The following is a 16,549-nucleotide window of genomic DNA, read 5'->3' on the forward strand; positions in this document are numbered from 1 at the left end:
CTAAGGAAAGGCCTGAGGGTCAGTTAGAAATATGAGGGGGAACCCTTACTGAGTTCAGATGCTGAGAAAGTTTATTGTAGTCAGTGAGGAAGAGAGGGAGCAGATGAGAGAGGAGGGGACCTGACATATAACACAAGCATAGGGGTATAATTCACATTGAGGGCAGTGCTGCATCAGAGAGCGCAGAGACATGGGTCCATTCACTAGGTAGGCGGTACTCCAGTGGAAAGGTATATTACTTTTGGAAGAGAGGGTGTACTCCAAAGTGCCCTTCTGAGAGTAAGTTTCTTATATTATTATTTTGGATGTCCTTCCTGAAACTGGCCAATTTGCATGTCAGAGATGAAAGCAGAATATTATTAGGGGTGTGTTTTTATTAGAGAGCAAAAGCAAACTGGTGTTAGACAAAATATTATCTTGGAGTTTTGCATACCAGGAAGAAAAACAAGCTGGTGGTAGACAAAATGATTATTTGGAAGACATAGCAGTAACTAACCTAAGAAAAATGTGCCACTATTTTTCCATGAATATGTTCTATAAGCTTATAGCCTCGCTTAAGGGGAGATTATCATGATGGCCTCAAGACCAGCAAGCCTAATCTTAGAACAAGATGAATAGCATTTTTCATTTTGAGTTCTTTTAGCTGTAGTGGGTCATTGTGTTGATCATAGAGTCTATGTCTTTCCTAGTTGATTATTTTTACAATATTTACTGTTACTGTTACTGTGTAAATTGTTCTGAAACATTGTATATAGTAATAGCAATATTGTAACAATGATGAACTGTGAAAGACTTAGCTACTCTGATCCCCATGATAAACGAAGACAATTCCAAAGGACTCAGAAAAAAATGCTATCAGTTTCCAGAGAAAGAACTCATAAACTATCTGTGCCTTTTGAAGCATATTGTTTTTCACTTTCCTTTTCTTAGCTTTTTTTTTTTTTTGCAACATGGCTAAGGGAAATATGTTTGTCTGACTTCACAAGAGATTAAGAAAGGAATGCACAATGATACTGTCTGGTTATATTCTCCTTCCTAGGCCTTTGGCACTCTGTGCATATTGATGACCTACGAAGACCCACCATTATGGTTTCTGATATGACCATTTTACAAAATGTCTCAATCAGCCAACTGTTCAAGCCAGAAGACAGATGTGAGTGTAAGTCACCTGCTAAGGTCTCAAGAAGTTTAAAGATGTATAAATGTACAAGAAAGATATGAAGATGATACTTCAGATCTGGGGAAATATTGGTGGCAGATAGAATGCCCCTGATAGTGATTACTGGGAGGCCTGCATTAGAGAGGATATGCCAAGACCCATTTCACTTGATTCATATCTACTTTGCTTTGGAAAACATAGCAAATTGTGCTTAAAGAATTCATGTTCACATATAAAGGATTGACACAATGGGGTTGTTAGCTAATTTATACTATACCATGAAAAAGGTTTTAGCATATTTAACAAGTAGTGTCACTAGTATATTAGATTGAATGAGGAGTCTCTGACTGATCTGTTTTGGCATTAACAGAGTCAACACAATTTGAAGACCCTTACTGAAATCAGAGTCCTCAAAGGAAACAGGAAACCAGGACTTGAGGGCCTTTGCCTTCAGGGAAAAGTACTGCTTCTCCTATTTTTTCTACTGTTAGAGTACTGAATTGTTTCCTTTTCTCACTGTAGCTATGGAGGTGGAACCTGAGGCAGAAGCAAACAATGAAGAAGACATTGAAATGGAGACGGATACAATATCTTCTGGTGAAATGGATGTGGAAAACTATGAGGTGGAAAAAGAAATATCAGAAATGGAAAAAGCTAAAGTGAGCTCAGGGTCTCTTTTCCTTTTGCTCTGCTGATGAACACTTTTAGCTGCATCTTATCAGTACTTATATTTTCCCTCTGAATTGGAGGTTTTAGCATAGTAATATACATTTTTTTCCTTTGCTGTGGCTCTTCTATACAGTTGATGTAAAGTGTAGTATAAATGGGCTTAAAGTTTTAGGTTCTGTTCCCTTGTGTGTATACCAATGATAAGGGAAACTGAGGATGGTATGATTGTATCCAGCACAAATAAATTCACCATCACTGTAATAATATCTTGAGGTATGTTCCCTACTAATGGTCAGTAACATTATCTTTATGTGTTAAGAATGGCATTTAACCCTAGGATTCTAAAATGCAGAACACTCTTTCAGTCAACAAGTATTTATTAAGCACTAGGGATTAAGTGAAGGTAAAAAATCCTTACCCTCTAGGAATTCACATTTTAATGAAAGGGAAAATGTATAAATAAGTGATTCTCAAAGCACTCAGGGTAAAACTGTTCTCACAATAATACTCAAATATTTTAATTTCTAATATATGTCAGTAGGAATAACTCACATAAAGAAAAACTTTTTGGGGTCCTCAGTAATTTTAAGAGTGTAAATGGGTCCTGAGACCAAAAAATTTCAGAACCGCTGATGTAAATAATGAGGAACATACAAGATATAGAGTAGATGGAATTAATATGGAGACACAAATAGCAGCTGTGCAGAATATGAAAATCTTACTACTGAAGGAAGTATTTGACTTGAGTCTTGAAGGAAGCCAAAGTATCTAAGAGGCAGAGGTGAGAAGAGAAAGTAATCCAGGCATAGGAGATAAGAGATGGAGTATTGTATTTGAGGAAGAGTGTTAAGTTAATGGAGTTGGATCATAGGTTATATGGAAGGGTATAAGAGGACTGGAAAGGTGACTGTCCTTTCCATGAGAATGACATATGACTTGTCTTGTTTCTCTTGAGTGTAGGAGCATACCCAGGTCCTGGATACCACCAGCCTTCTCAGAAGCTGTGTACAGAGTGCTATGGGAATGTTAAAAGACCAGAATGATGCTTTTAAACGTGCTACAAGGAGAGTAGAAATTCTTCTCAGCCTCTTAACTGAAGATGGTGATATGAAAAGTATGTGAGGCACTTCCACCCTGTTTTTTTTTCCACCTTTTACTCAAGTAGGTGTGTAGGCTCTAATTTGGCAGCACTTAAAAAAATTTATTAAATGCCTATTATATAGTAGGAGCTATGTAAGTGCTTTGAAAAAACTACTGTATTTGTCCCTTACAACAACTCAGGGCAGTAGCTTCTATTATTATCTGCATTTTACAGTTGTGGAAACTGAGGAAGACAGATTAGATGACTTGCCCAGAGTTACATAGCTAAAAGTGTCATAGGCTGTCAGATCTTCCTGACTACAGACATAGCACTCTAACTACTTTGCCATCTAACTGCCTCAGTTTGCAAAATGCCTTGAACTTGTTATCACATTGAGCCTCACCATAACCCTGGGAAATAGGTGCTGTTATCATTCTCATTTTACAGATGAGGAACCTGAGGCAAACAGAGGTTAAGTGATATGTCTAGGGCTGAATTCAAACTCATGTCTTCCTGAATCCACATCAGTATTATAGCCACTGTGCCACCATGCTATGTAATTCTTCTGGTTTTCTACCCTTAGTCTTTTTAAGGAGTGGAAAACCTCAATAAATGCAGCCGGGAAACTAGCAGAAATTCTTTGTGGTTTGACTAAACCAAGTACTAGGCACTCAAATTACTTGTTGAATGAAGAGTAAGTTTGATTGGTATGGGAACTTTGACACTAATGCAGCATTTTTATTAAACACTTTACTTATTGATGGGGTTGAATGTGGATTATCCAAACAAGCACATTTGAAAGACTTTTTAGAAACTAAATCTTATAGTCACAGTATTTAGATTCTGATTCTTTTCTATTTGCAGCCTCTTTTTTACAGATTTTCAAGGCTCGTCTGTTCTGTCTTTTAAAGAAACAAGAAGAAAACTATTTCTACAATGTGAAGCAATGGGTTGTAAGAGAAGCTTCCAATCAGAATGCCCTCCAAGAGGCAGGAACCTTCAGGTATGGATGCTTTAAAGGGACTGTGCAAGAAAATGTTACAAACCAAGGGATATAGAGCTAGAAGACCTTAAAGACCATCAGTTCCCATCATGCTTATCCTTAAACAAGGATCTGAGGCCAAAGGAGGTGAAACTATTGGCTTATTCACACAGGCAGCAAGTAACAAAGTTGGTATTGGAACACACACCTGTGCATTAGTTAGGCACTTGGTAGTGTAGTGGATGGATCACCAGACCTGTAGTCAGGGATACTTGAATTCACATGTGGCTTCATACACTTACTAGTTGTGTGTTAGTAGCTACTACTACTACTACTACTACTACTACTACTATTGCTGTTATTATTATCTTTATCATTATTATCATTAATCTTCTCTCTGTGGGGAGGCACATCTAGGGTGGCAATGTCAGGCACTATCTTTAGTGCAACTCTTTCATTGTGAATGCTTGATATGGCAACTCTAAAAGCCCATAGGTTAGAAACTCAAAGCTTTCAAAATCGTTTTTTAGTCAGAATATCTTACCCCATCCCTTCTTTCAGAACATCTAGTATCTGCATTTTGTCTATCAAGAAAATAATCTGAAGAGAAGTAAGATGATTTTTCTAGGCCTTTTTTTGTGAGGTGATCTTCTTGGAGAACATAGTCTGGTCATCATTAGTCACCATCTCAGTGATCAATAGGAGAAAAATATATTTAAAATGATTAAAAACATAAATAGTAGATTTATAAACGCAGATTTATTTTGTGTGATAATTTTTTGTTCTGCTGATGCTCAGTCTCATGAACATTCATGTAGACGTTGTTGACATTTAGCTTATAGTAGCCCATCTCTGTTTTTGACAGCACTAAACGATATGTTGTGAGGGAGATGTGGTTCTTCTCTGTGTTGTCAACCTTAAAAGTTAAATAGTGTCTCATTTTTACTTCTTGTTTTAATTCATTATGAATCAGTATATCATCTGACTTTATCTTGACCTGGCAACCTCTGCTTTACTAAGGAACGTATATTTTCTAGAACAAGAAAAGTTTATAGTCCCTCTATACTTAGCTTAATCAGACTACATCTGGAGGCAGGGATGCCATATTTTAGGAAGCAGTGAGCATCCAGATGTGCACATTTACTGATCACTAGTACAAATTTTCCATAGGCCACCACTGAACCCTTCTCAAATCATATCCATCCTTACTTTGCATTATTCTTGGTGCCATAGGATTTAGATTTGGAAAGGATCTTTGAGACCTGTTAGTCGAATCTTTTTATTTTGACAAATTAAGAAACTCCTTAGCCCTTCCCTCCCACCCCCCCACCCCCACCCCCCAGTGCTTACATTTAAGAATAGTATTAGGAATATAGGTTCAGATCCCAGTTCTACAACTTAACTAGCTTTGTGACCTTAGAAGCAAATCATTTAACCTCACGCCTTAGTTTCCTCATCTGTGAAATGGGAATGACTTACTCTAAAGTGTTGTAGAGATTAAATGAGAGAATAAATTATAAAAGCACTTCAAGGACTAAAATCTTTTGTCCGTGTAATATGATTGCAGCATGATTTTTGATAACCTTGGGATGAATATACTGGATTTTCATTCTTCCACCAGAGTGTTGAGATTAATTGTGTCTAATCATTGTTACCCAGTGGTTCACCCAAAAAATGTATCCTCCTTCTCCTTTATATTTTTTTCAATAAATCTGGCCAAGTCACATAAGTTTCCTTTCCTCATGTAGTTAAACAAGCACTTATTAAATATTTATTGTGTGTCAGGCACCATGTTTAGAAACTGGAAATATGAAGACTAAAGTCACTGCCCCTGAGGAGCTTAAATTTACTGAGGGAAACAGCATATAAACAGATGAGTAAATAAAAAATGTCTATGAAGTAAATATAGAGTAATTCCAAGGGATGAGACAAGATCACGGACAACTACAGGGGACTTGAACTCATAAGTCATTAAATTACTTGTTCTGGGAAACTATTATTTGTCCAGATACAGAATTTGGTCTTTTGAAAAAATAATTTTGCAACTAATTGTGACTTGAAGTTTTTCAGATTTCATATTTCAATTAATGAGCATTTATTTTCTTCTCTCATCAGTCTCCAGTTGAAATGAAAAACAAAATTCTTATAACAAATATGCATAGTCAAGCAAAATAAATTACCATATTGTCAGCATTTAGAAATGTGTGTCTCATTTTGTATCTGAATGCTTTACTTTTCTGTCAGCATAGCTTATCTTTAGTCCTCTAGAATCATGAATGTTCATTGTATTGTTCAAAGTTTGTAAGACTTTCAAAGTTGTCTTTCTGTGTTGCTACTATTGTACAAAATGCTCTCCTGGTCTGTTCTGTTTAGTTTATAGAAGTTCATAAAAATCTTATCTAGTTTCTCTTTCTCAAATCTTTTAGAGTTTTTTGTCTTTACAGTGTTGTTGCTATTGAATAAATTGTTCTCCTCACTTCACTCTGCATCACTTCATGCAAGTCTTTCCAAATTTCTCTTTCATTGTTTCCTATGTCATAACTAATTTTGACTTATTGAATGCTGAACTGAATTACTTTCTTCTTCTGCTCCTCATCTTCAAAAGACCCTTTTCCTCTATGAAAAAATGCTGATCATAATTTGAGTTTCCAGTCTCTCATCTGTATTATAGTAACTGGTTGACTAATGACCACAGAAAGTTTTAATGGCACTACTGAGTGGTAGTTCTATCATTCTCCCCCTCTCCACCTCCCATTTATCTTTTTCTCTTCTTACCACAGGCATACCTTGTGGAAACGGGTCCAGAATGCCGTGATACCTCTACTGGCTGCTGTGGTATCCTTTATTGACAGAGATTGTAACCTTGAGTTGTTAGTCTGCCCAACCTCTCCACCATGGGTGAAGGCTCTGTGGATGTTTGTTTTCCAGGACCTTAAGTTTCTGAACATACCTCTCATGCTCAACAATACTAGGTAAGTTCTGGAATGTAGTATTGAGACAGTGTAGTAGTTTGTTTTTGCTTTCCTCTCACCTTTCTCTGGTTAGCATAGAAGAGAATTGAGAACAGTGATGGAAGATACAAGAATCAAATTCCTTTTTTCTTGCATCTTTGTATGACACTTTTTACTAATTGTATCCCTGTTCTCACTTGCTTTGCTATAGTTTGAAGGCAGAGATGTCACCCATCATGATACAGAACTATATGAAGCTATCTGAACATGTTTCAAATGATGTCCCTTTCTCTTGGAGAATCAAGGACCATTTGGATGAGCTTTGGATGGAAGCTCAGTACATCACAGATACTGAAGGTGAGGTCAGATAGTCTTTGGCACAGACAGGTTGGACTCTTTTTCTTTAAGGAAAAGTTATGTCAGAGAGGAACTGCTTTGAAGTTGGTTTTAGAACCTAGCACTCTGTTGCATCTAATAAGCTCCTTGCCTTTTACTCTCCAACCAAATCTTCTAAAAACCAGGACCCACAGTATAGCAGGGATTGGCAAACTATGGCACATCAGCCAAAAATAGAAGATATAATTTAATTTTAGGGGACTAAGGAATAGAATTTTGTGGGGAGGCAGAAAATCAAGGACATGTGGAGTAGGAGATGGTAGACCTCACTCTGCTGGCCCTTTTTTTCTTCATTAACCATTCTCATTTCAGGGATCCTGGAGTAATGTGAGCACAGGCCATTCCTGACAGTGTTTGCCTACATTAAGATTGCTACTTTCTTGGTTTAATTCAGCTAAATTAGATCTTTAAAATGTCTCCTTAGTTTCCTAGCCTAAATTAAAATTCTCTCTCTGACCTCTTGTGGTCAGAATTTCAAAAAGCTACATAGACAACAAATGCAAGTTGTTTTTTTTAAAAAAATTAGAGATAGAGACTGGATTTCATTGGTAGATGGAATTCACAGATGAGGAAGCTTCCTCTGGTAGCGTAGATTAGCACATTCTCAGGAATTTAAATTCCAAATCTTAAATTCAGCAACTTAAACATTGAAAAGTTAAGTGATCTACCTAGCATCAGAAAGCAGGACTTGAATGCAGGTTTTTCTGGCTTCCATGGCAGGGTGCCTTAAAACATTTAAAAAATATTTTATTTGTACATTTTATTTTACATACTAGAATTTTTCCAACAAAGCCCTAAAAAAGTTCCTTTACTGGGTACATTCTAAGAGAGAAATTATTTCATTCGTTCTTTAAAAAAAGGAAGAATAAATCCTTTTAGTTTTTTAGATTATTATAGAGTTAAGAATTTCTAATAAGTCCATATCTAATGTTTATAACTGTCTGCTTGTTTATTGATTTTTGGATTTTATTGTGACATAGTGATTTGCAAAGAAACTTAGTGATCCTATTAAGATTATTGTTTACCATTGGGGTGTGAAAAAAACTTCATATTTTCAGGAGAAAAAAAGTATTAACATCAAAATTTGACCAGAGTTCTGTTGCCTCTCCAGGTTAATTTGTATATATTATTCTTTCAGCTATTTCTTCAGTCTATATCAATTCATATAGGTCTTCTCATGTTTCTCTGAATTCTTCATATTGCTTTCTGATACAGTTCTAATAATAATATCATTACATCAAAATACCCTAATTTGTTCACGCATTCCTGAGTTGATGGGTTTCCGTTTGGTTTTAAGCTTTTTACTATTGTAAATAATGCTGCCATGAACGTTTTTTGTACAATTGGATTATTTTCTTAATGAAATCTGTTCTGTTAGATTTTGTTGATATTTTTTGTTTTTGTATTACTTCCATTTCCCAGTTTATCTCTCCTCCCCTTTCTAGAGAGTTATCCCTTTCAGCAAAGAATAAAGAAGATGGGGGAAACCAGTTCTGCAGACTAAAAAAAAATTTAACTTTCATATTTATAGTTCCTCATCTACAAAGAATGGAAAGAGGTGACTTCTCATAGCTCTTCTTTGGGATCAAGTTTGATCATAATTTTCTAGTATTCAGTTTTGTTTCTTTTGTTGTTGTCCTTTATATTTACAGTGTTGTAATCATTGTGTATATTGTTTTTCTGGTTTAGCTTATTTCATTTTGTATCATTTCATATAAACTTAGCATGCCTCTTTGTATTCCATATATATGTGTGTATGTATATAGATATATATTAATTATAGTAATATCCTATTACATTTACATGCTAAAACTTTTAGCAGCTCCCTAGTTACCATTCGTCTACTTTCCAGTTCTTGTCTCTCACTAAAAGTGCTTTTATAAATATTTTGGTGGCTGACCTTCCTAAAGTGGTGATCTGACCATGTCATTCTCCTGTTCAGTAAACTACAGTGGATTCCCATCACTTTCAGGATCAAATATAAAATCTCTTGTTTGGCATTCAAAGTTCTTCATAATCTTCCCCTTTGCCTTTTCAGTCTTCTTATACCTTATACCACTAACCCCTACTCCATCCATAGTCTGTGTTTCTCTAAGAGGACACTTCGTTTACCAACTCAAGGCATTTTCACTGGTTGTCCTCTATTCTCTGTATGCACTTCCTCCTTATCTCTGCCTCCTGGCTTTCCTGATGTCCTTTAAGTTCTAGCTAAAATCCCATGTTCTACAGAAGCCTTTTTTATTCCCTCTTAATCTTTGTGCCTTCCCTCTTTTAATTATTCCAAGTCTATTCTGTATGAAGCTTGTTTTTACATAGTTATTTGCATGCCGTCTTTCTCACAAGAGACAGTGAGCTCAAGGGCAAGGACAGTCTTTATCTTTCTTTATAGCTCAGTGCCTGGCATTTAATAGGCACCTACTGTTTATGAACTGAATAATATCAGTGGAGTTGGTATATCTTGGCTGTATGAGGGGATTCATAAATCACCTTTTCATTCAAAGCTTCTATTTGGGTTCCAATCTTTCAGGATTGTCAGAAAAGTTTGTAGATATCTTCCAACAGACCAACTTGGGCAAGTTTCTAGCAAGTCTTAATAAAGAAGAACAGCAAATGCTCCTTCAGTCCTACTTGAAGGACTTCCTCCTCTTGACCATGAATGTGTCTACCAGGGATGAATTACAGGTTAGTTTGAACAAAAGACCCCTATGTAAAGCTTGTGAAACATTGCTTAGTTAAAGACCCCGGTACTTTGCCAGACATTTTTAGAAATGGTGCTGTTTTGTCCACGAAACAGAATGTAGTTACAAAAATGTTATTGGAATATCAGAATAAAATCAAATACTAACCACTAATAGGCTTTAATTCCTATAGATTCTCCTAAAGAGAGAATTTTTATTGCATGAAAATTTAAAGAAAAATAGATGCTTTGGTTTCTTTCTAAACTTTTCCTCTTGAATTTCTAGTTTTTACAGATAGCCCTGTGGTCCTGTATTGGGCAACTCAAAGCAGAATCAGAGGACTCAGAGGAAGGACTGTGTTTACCTTGGGTGCATCTCGCCTATCAGCATTTTAGGAACCGAATTCATAACTTTGCTAGGATTCTAGCCATTCATCCCAGTGTTCTGGAGACCCTCAAGCAGGGAAAGAATAATTTTGACTTGGATGGATCTGAAATGGTATATGACTTTTGGGGAATCTGGGTCTTAGTTTTTAATGGTAGTTTACAGTTATAGAACACTTCAGGGTTTACAAAGCCCTTTACATCATCTCTATTTTACAGATAAGGAAACTGAGACTTTGGGAGGTTGTGATTTTCATTTGATCAAACAGTGTAAGTTGAAAATAGTATTCAAATCTAAGCGTTTTCTAACTCCAAGGTCATCCTTCTTATAATAGCAGTACACTGCTACTTGTTTAAAGCTATCTGCTTAGTGCAGGGTCTGTTGGTCACCTTTAATTATGATGTGGTAATTCACAGTTAACTCTGAGAGGTGCAGAAAAAGTCATCTGAGTAGTAAAGGGAAGAGTCTATCTTAGCAGATTATTGAAGATTTTCACAGGGCACTGGGCATATAAATTCAACATATATCTTGATGTCATATTTGAACCACATAGATTCTGATAGCTTAAGAATATGGTATTCATGGTACTGATAACTAAACTGGGAAGAATCAAAACAGAGAAAGAAAATTATAGATCAATCTAATGAATATAGATGCAAAAATTTTAAATAAAATATTAGCAAAAATGATTACAGCAATTTATTACAAAAATAATACACTATGATCAGGTAGGATTTATACCAGGAATGCAGGGTTGGTTCAAAATTAGGAAAACTATCAGTATAATTGATTATATCAATGACAAAACTAACAGAACTCATATGATTGTCTCAATAGATGCAGGAAAAGCTTTTGACAAAATACAACAACTATTCCTATTAAAAACAATAGAGACCATAGGAATAAATGAAGCCTTCCTTAAAATGATAAGTAGCATCTGAACTCAGGTCCTCCTTATTTCTGCACTGGTGCTCTATTCACTGTACCACCTAGTTGCCCAGGAGGAAAGGAATAGGGAAGAGGAGAAGTGAAGGTTAGAGGAGAAAGACAGGCTGGGGCAGTTGGACAAGAGGAGAGGGTGGAGTAGAGGGAATTAGCTCCTGCTGGGGAAAGAGGTGGTGATGGCTGAAATAGTTCTGCCACTTCAGCAAACAAACAATGAAAACATTCCTTTTTCTGGCTAGATGTTTTGTTGGCCTTTAAACTTAATTTTATTTTAAGATAAAGTAACTTTGACCAGTCAAAAGAGCCACATCATGGCCAACATAATTTGGGGCTATCTTAATTAGTTAACTGACACCAGCGCTGTCAGTACTTGTGATCATCAAGTTGGTAATGATTTGATATATGAGGCAGCAGGCTTGTTAGCTGAATTTCTCCTTTTAGTTTCTGATTGACTCATAGCTAATTTTTCTAGATCAATCCTTACCTTGAGGGGACCTGTGTAATGTGGAGCGATCTAACAAGACTTGGTTCCCACCCCAAAAGCTAGCTTAAAGTGAATTTCAGATTTCAGCCAAACTAGTGAGAGTTCCATGGAAACTGGGAATGGGGAACTTACCCAACTGAGTCAAGGTTAAGACTCCAGGAAGCACCCAAGCCATTAGTGTTGTCAGGGTGGAGTGTTGTTTTTCCTACTCCATCAGTTCCATTCTCTGTGCGCACCATAACTGTCGATCATTCAAGACACTTGACACTCACTTGCTGTGTAACCTTGGGCAACTCACTTAACCCCAATTGTCTCATCCTGGGTCATCTCCAGTCATCCTGATGAATATCTGGTCACTGGATTCAGATGGCTCTGGAGGAAAAGTGAGGCTGGTGACCTGCACAGCCCTTCCTCATTCAAAACAAAGTTAAGTGCAAGTCATGTCATTATTTCTCTGATGGCATATTCTTCTTCTGCAACGATGGACAAATACACACAAGTAGCATCTACCTAAAACCATCAGTAAGCATTATATGTAATGGGGATAAGCTAGATACTTTTCCAATAAGATTGGGGTAAAACAAGAGTGTCCATTATCACTACTGTTATTCAAAGTGATACTAGAAACATTAGTGTTAGCAATAAGAGAAGAAAAAGAAGTGAAAGAAATTAGAATAGGCAAAGAAGAAACTAAGCTATCGCTCTTTACATATGATATGATGATATACTTAGAAAGTACTGTAGAATCAAATAAAAAACTGCTTGAAATAACAAACAACTTTAGCAAAGTTGCAGGATATAAAATAAAGTACATAAATCATTGGCATTTCTGTATGTTACTAACAAAGCCCAGCAGCAAGAGATAGAGAAATTCCATATAAAGTTACTGTAGACATTATAAAAATATTTGGGAGTCTACTTACCAAAACAAACCCAGGAACTAGATGAATGCAATTATAAAACACTTTTCACACAAATGAAGTCAGATCTAAATAATTGGAAAAACATCAGTTGCTCATGGGTAGACCAAATGAATATAATAAAAAAACAGTTCTTCCTAAATTAATTTATTTATTAAGTGCCATACCAATCAGACTACCAAAAATTATTTTATAGAGCTAGAAAAAAATAATAAAATTCATCTGTAAAAACAAAAGGTTCAGAATATCAAGGAAATAAATGAAAAGAAAATGCTAGGGAAGGTTGTCTAGCCATACCAAATCTTAAATTGTATTATAAAGCAGCAATCATCAAAACTACTTGGTACTGGCTAAGAAATAGAGTGGTGGATCAGTGGAATAGGTTAGGTACACAAGATACAGTAGTCAATGACTGTAGTAATCTACTTTTTGATAAACCCAAAGACCCCAAATTCTGGGATAAGAACTCACTATTTGACAAAAAATAGCTGGGAAAGTGGAAAATACTATGGCAGAAACTGGGCATAGACCAACATCTTACACTATATACCAAAATAAAGTCAAAATTGGTACATGATTTAGATATAAAGTCTGACACTATAAGCAAATTATGAGAGCAAGAAATAGTTTATCTGTCAACTTCATGGAGAATGGAGGAATTTATGACCAAACAAGAGATAGAAAACATTATGAAATGCGAAATGGATAATTTTGATTACATTAAATTGAAAAGTTTTTGCACAAACAAAGCCAATCAATGCAACCAAGATTAGAAGGGAAGCAGAAAATTGGGAAAGAATTTTTACAACCAGTGTCTGTGATAAAGGTCTCATTTCTAAAATATATAGAGAACTGAGACAAATTTATGAGAATAAAAGTCATTCCCCAATTGATAAATGGTCAAAACAGGGGGTTTTCAGAGAAAGAAATTAAAGCACTATAGTCATGTGAAAAAATGCTCGAAATCACTATTGATGAGAGAGATGCAAATCAAAACAACTCTTAGATGCCACATCACACCTATAAGATTGACTAACATGACAGAACAGGAAAATTATAAATGCTGGAGATGTGGGAAAATTGAAATACTAATGCATTGTTGGTGGAGTTGTGAATTGATCCAACCATTCTGGAGAGCACTTTAGAACTATACTCAAAGGGCTATAAAAATGTGCATACCCTTTGACCTAGCAATACCACTTCTAGGACTGTGTTCCAAAGAGATCATAAAAATGGGAAAGGACCCACGTGTACGAAGTATTTATAATAACAGCTCTTTTGTGGTGGCCAAGAACTGGAAATCGAGGGGATGCCCATCAATTGGGGAATGGCCAAACAAATTGTGGTATACAAATGCTATTTTGCTATAAGAAGTGATGAACAGATAGACTTATGAAAATCTAGGAAAGACTCATGAACTGATGCTGAATGAAATGAGCAGAGCCAGGAGAACATTTTATGCAATGACAGCCACGTTGTGTGATGACTGCCTTTGACAGACCTAAGTTACCTAAGAGCTAACTCTCTTCTTAGCAATGCAAAGACCTAAAACAACTCCAAAAGACTCATGATGGAAAATGCCATCCACATCCAGAGAAAGAAATATGGAGTCTGAATGCAGATCGAAGCATACTATTTGTTCCCTTTTTTTGTTTTAGTTTTTCTTTCTCATGGTTCCTCCCATTCATTTTAATTCTTCTTTACAACATGACTAATGTACACATATGTTTAATAAGAATGTATATATAGCACCTATATCAGAGTGCACACCTTCTTGGGGATGGAGGAGGGGAGTGAGGAGGAGAAAATTTGAAACTTATGGAAGTGAATGTTGAAAACTAAAAATAAATTAACTAATTTGTAAGAAAAAAAGGATATAGTATTTAGCCAAAACCTGCTGCCTACTTCTATTGAGCAAATAGGGGAAAAGCTTCTAAATAATTTTTGTTGGTTGACCTTCGTTTTCCCAGGTGCTAGATGTGTATGCTGCACTGGCTTGTGCTGAAATTTTGAAGAACTATGTTTTGAAGCCTAATCCTCAAGCTTGGTTGCAGATGGTAAAGAATCTTCATATGCCTTTTGAATTCCTCTGTACAGAAAGCTATATGCAAAGCTGTGGAGCCATGTGCAGAACTGTGCTTACACAAATCAAGTGAGTTCCATGAAGCTTAATTTTGCTTTCAAATCTTTCTTCATTTATTTAACATCTGTTGAGTAGCCTACTATGTGTCTGGCACCAGGCTAGGTATTGTGGTTGATAGAAAGAAGCACAGGCCATGGTGTTTGCCTTAAAAGAGCTGGCAGTCTAGTTGGAAAGGCACAAAATGTCCATGTGAAAAGTTTTAAAATGATAATAATGATAATAAGTACCACGTAAGTTATACGCACAACAGATATTATCAACTTCTGAGAAAGAAGTGATGACTGGCCCAGAAGGAAGGCATTAGGAACAAGGTATGATTGAATTGGGCTTCAAAGGCTGAGTAGAATGTGAATAGGTGGAAAAAGAAGGGAAGAAATCTGGGCAAGAGGAATAGTAATATCAGTTGACATTTATATACTGCTTTTAAGGTTTGTAAAGTACTTTATATACATTATCTCTTTGAACAAGAACCCTGTGAGGTAAGCACTACTAGTATTATTACCGTTTTTAAAAAGTAGAAATTGAGGCTTAGAAAAATTATAATTGTCCCAGAGTCACAGTATTTTGGACCTAGGTTTTCTTTAGTGTAATTCCAGCCTTCTTGCTGTTCTGTTACAGCCTTTCTAAAGTGAGCAAAAGTGTTAGAGGCAGCAGTGATTGTTGTTTTTAGAAAGCAAATCTGACTGAATGGAGAGATCACATTGAATGAGTTGTGATGAAAGGGAAATTGGGGGCCACTTTATGAAAGGCTTTGGATTATATTCTAAATAAGCTGGACATCCTGTATGTATTGGAAAGTCTTGAGGCAGAGGAGTGACATGAATTTTTTTTATGTTAGCATTTTAAGATGGGTCTGGTGATGTTTAAGACATTAAAAGGAAAAAAGATCAAAAGCTTTTCAGAAATTATTGCAATTATCACAATTAAGACAGTTAAGACAATGGACTAAGGTATTTACAGTGGAAATGAAAAGGATGAGTCAAATGTCATGGACCCAGGTGGTGGTGGCATTCTTAGTTTATCCTCTTGGTCTGAAATATCCTCACTTACTTTATTAGTATAACAGGAATAGCAAGGATGCCAGTGTTGCTGGATTAAAGAATACTTGGGAGAAGGGAGGGGTAAGTAAGATGTAAGAATAGTGGAAAGGTTGGAAGAGGCCAGGTTAGTAAGAGCTTTCAACACCAAATGGAGGATTTTATATTCATCCTGAAACTAATAGGAGCTACTGGAGTTGGTTGAATAAGGGGGTAATACAGTCAGACCTGTGCTTAAGGAAGATCAGTTTAACATCTGAGTAGATGATGGGCTAGAATAGGGAGAGATGAAGTTGTGAGACCAATCAGCAGACTGTTGCAATAGTCCATGTGTGAGTGATGAGGGTAGACATTAGAGTGACGGCAGTGCCAGAGGAGAGAAAGGGAGTGTACAGGAGAGATGTTTTGGTGGTAGAATTGACAACTCATTGGACATGTTTCTATTGCTTACCTACTTTTCATTCAAAGCTTCTCTTTGAGTTTCTTTTAGTTTTTTAGACTAGTATATGAGAGAGGGACAGAGACAGAGAATGGATGTGGGTCAAAGGACTATACCTAGGTTGCAAATCTGGGGTACTGACAAGATTAATGGTGTCATCCAGAGAAAAAACTATGGAATTATATCACAGAATGAAACAGACCATTTTCTTTTGTATTATGTTTTATTTTATTTTGTTTTATGGTTTCTCCCATTCATTTTAATTCTTCTAGAAATCATGA

At 36.1% G+C, this 16,549-nt stretch overlaps 1 protein-coding gene across 4 annotated transcripts in view; it reads left to right on the top strand.

The window, feature by feature from the left end:
- The window catches only part of RNF213 (ring finger protein 213), a 162,195-nt gene that overhangs the window by 104,895 nt on the left and 40,751 nt on the right, over positions 1-16,549 (top strand). For 3 of the 4 annotated variants that reach the window (XM_072645241.1, XM_072645244.1, XM_072645242.1), the window contains 9 exons: positions 1,040-1,159; positions 1,682-1,818; positions 2,789-2,942; positions 3,774-3,912; positions 6,672-6,863; positions 7,054-7,199; positions 9,766-9,920; positions 10,202-10,414; positions 14,620-14,801. In XM_072645241.1, coding sequence (XP_072501342.1) covers positions 1,040-1,159; positions 1,682-1,818; positions 2,789-2,942; positions 3,774-3,912; positions 6,672-6,863; positions 7,054-7,199; positions 9,766-9,920; positions 10,202-10,414; positions 14,620-14,801 — 1,438 coding nt within the window. The remainder of the gene's footprint in view (positions 1-1,039; positions 1,160-1,681; positions 1,819-2,788; positions 2,943-3,773; positions 3,913-6,671; positions 6,864-7,053; positions 7,200-9,765; positions 9,921-10,201; positions 10,415-14,619; positions 14,802-16,549) is intronic. The other variant, XM_072645243.1, reaches the window with a different exon arrangement.

This window comes from Notamacropus eugenii, chromosome 2, assembly GCF_028372415.1.
Source record: "Notamacropus eugenii isolate mMacEug1 chromosome 2, mMacEug1.pri_v2, whole genome shotgun sequence".
Classification (NCBI taxonomy): domain Eukaryota; kingdom Metazoa; phylum Chordata; class Mammalia; order Diprotodontia; family Macropodidae; genus Notamacropus; species Notamacropus eugenii.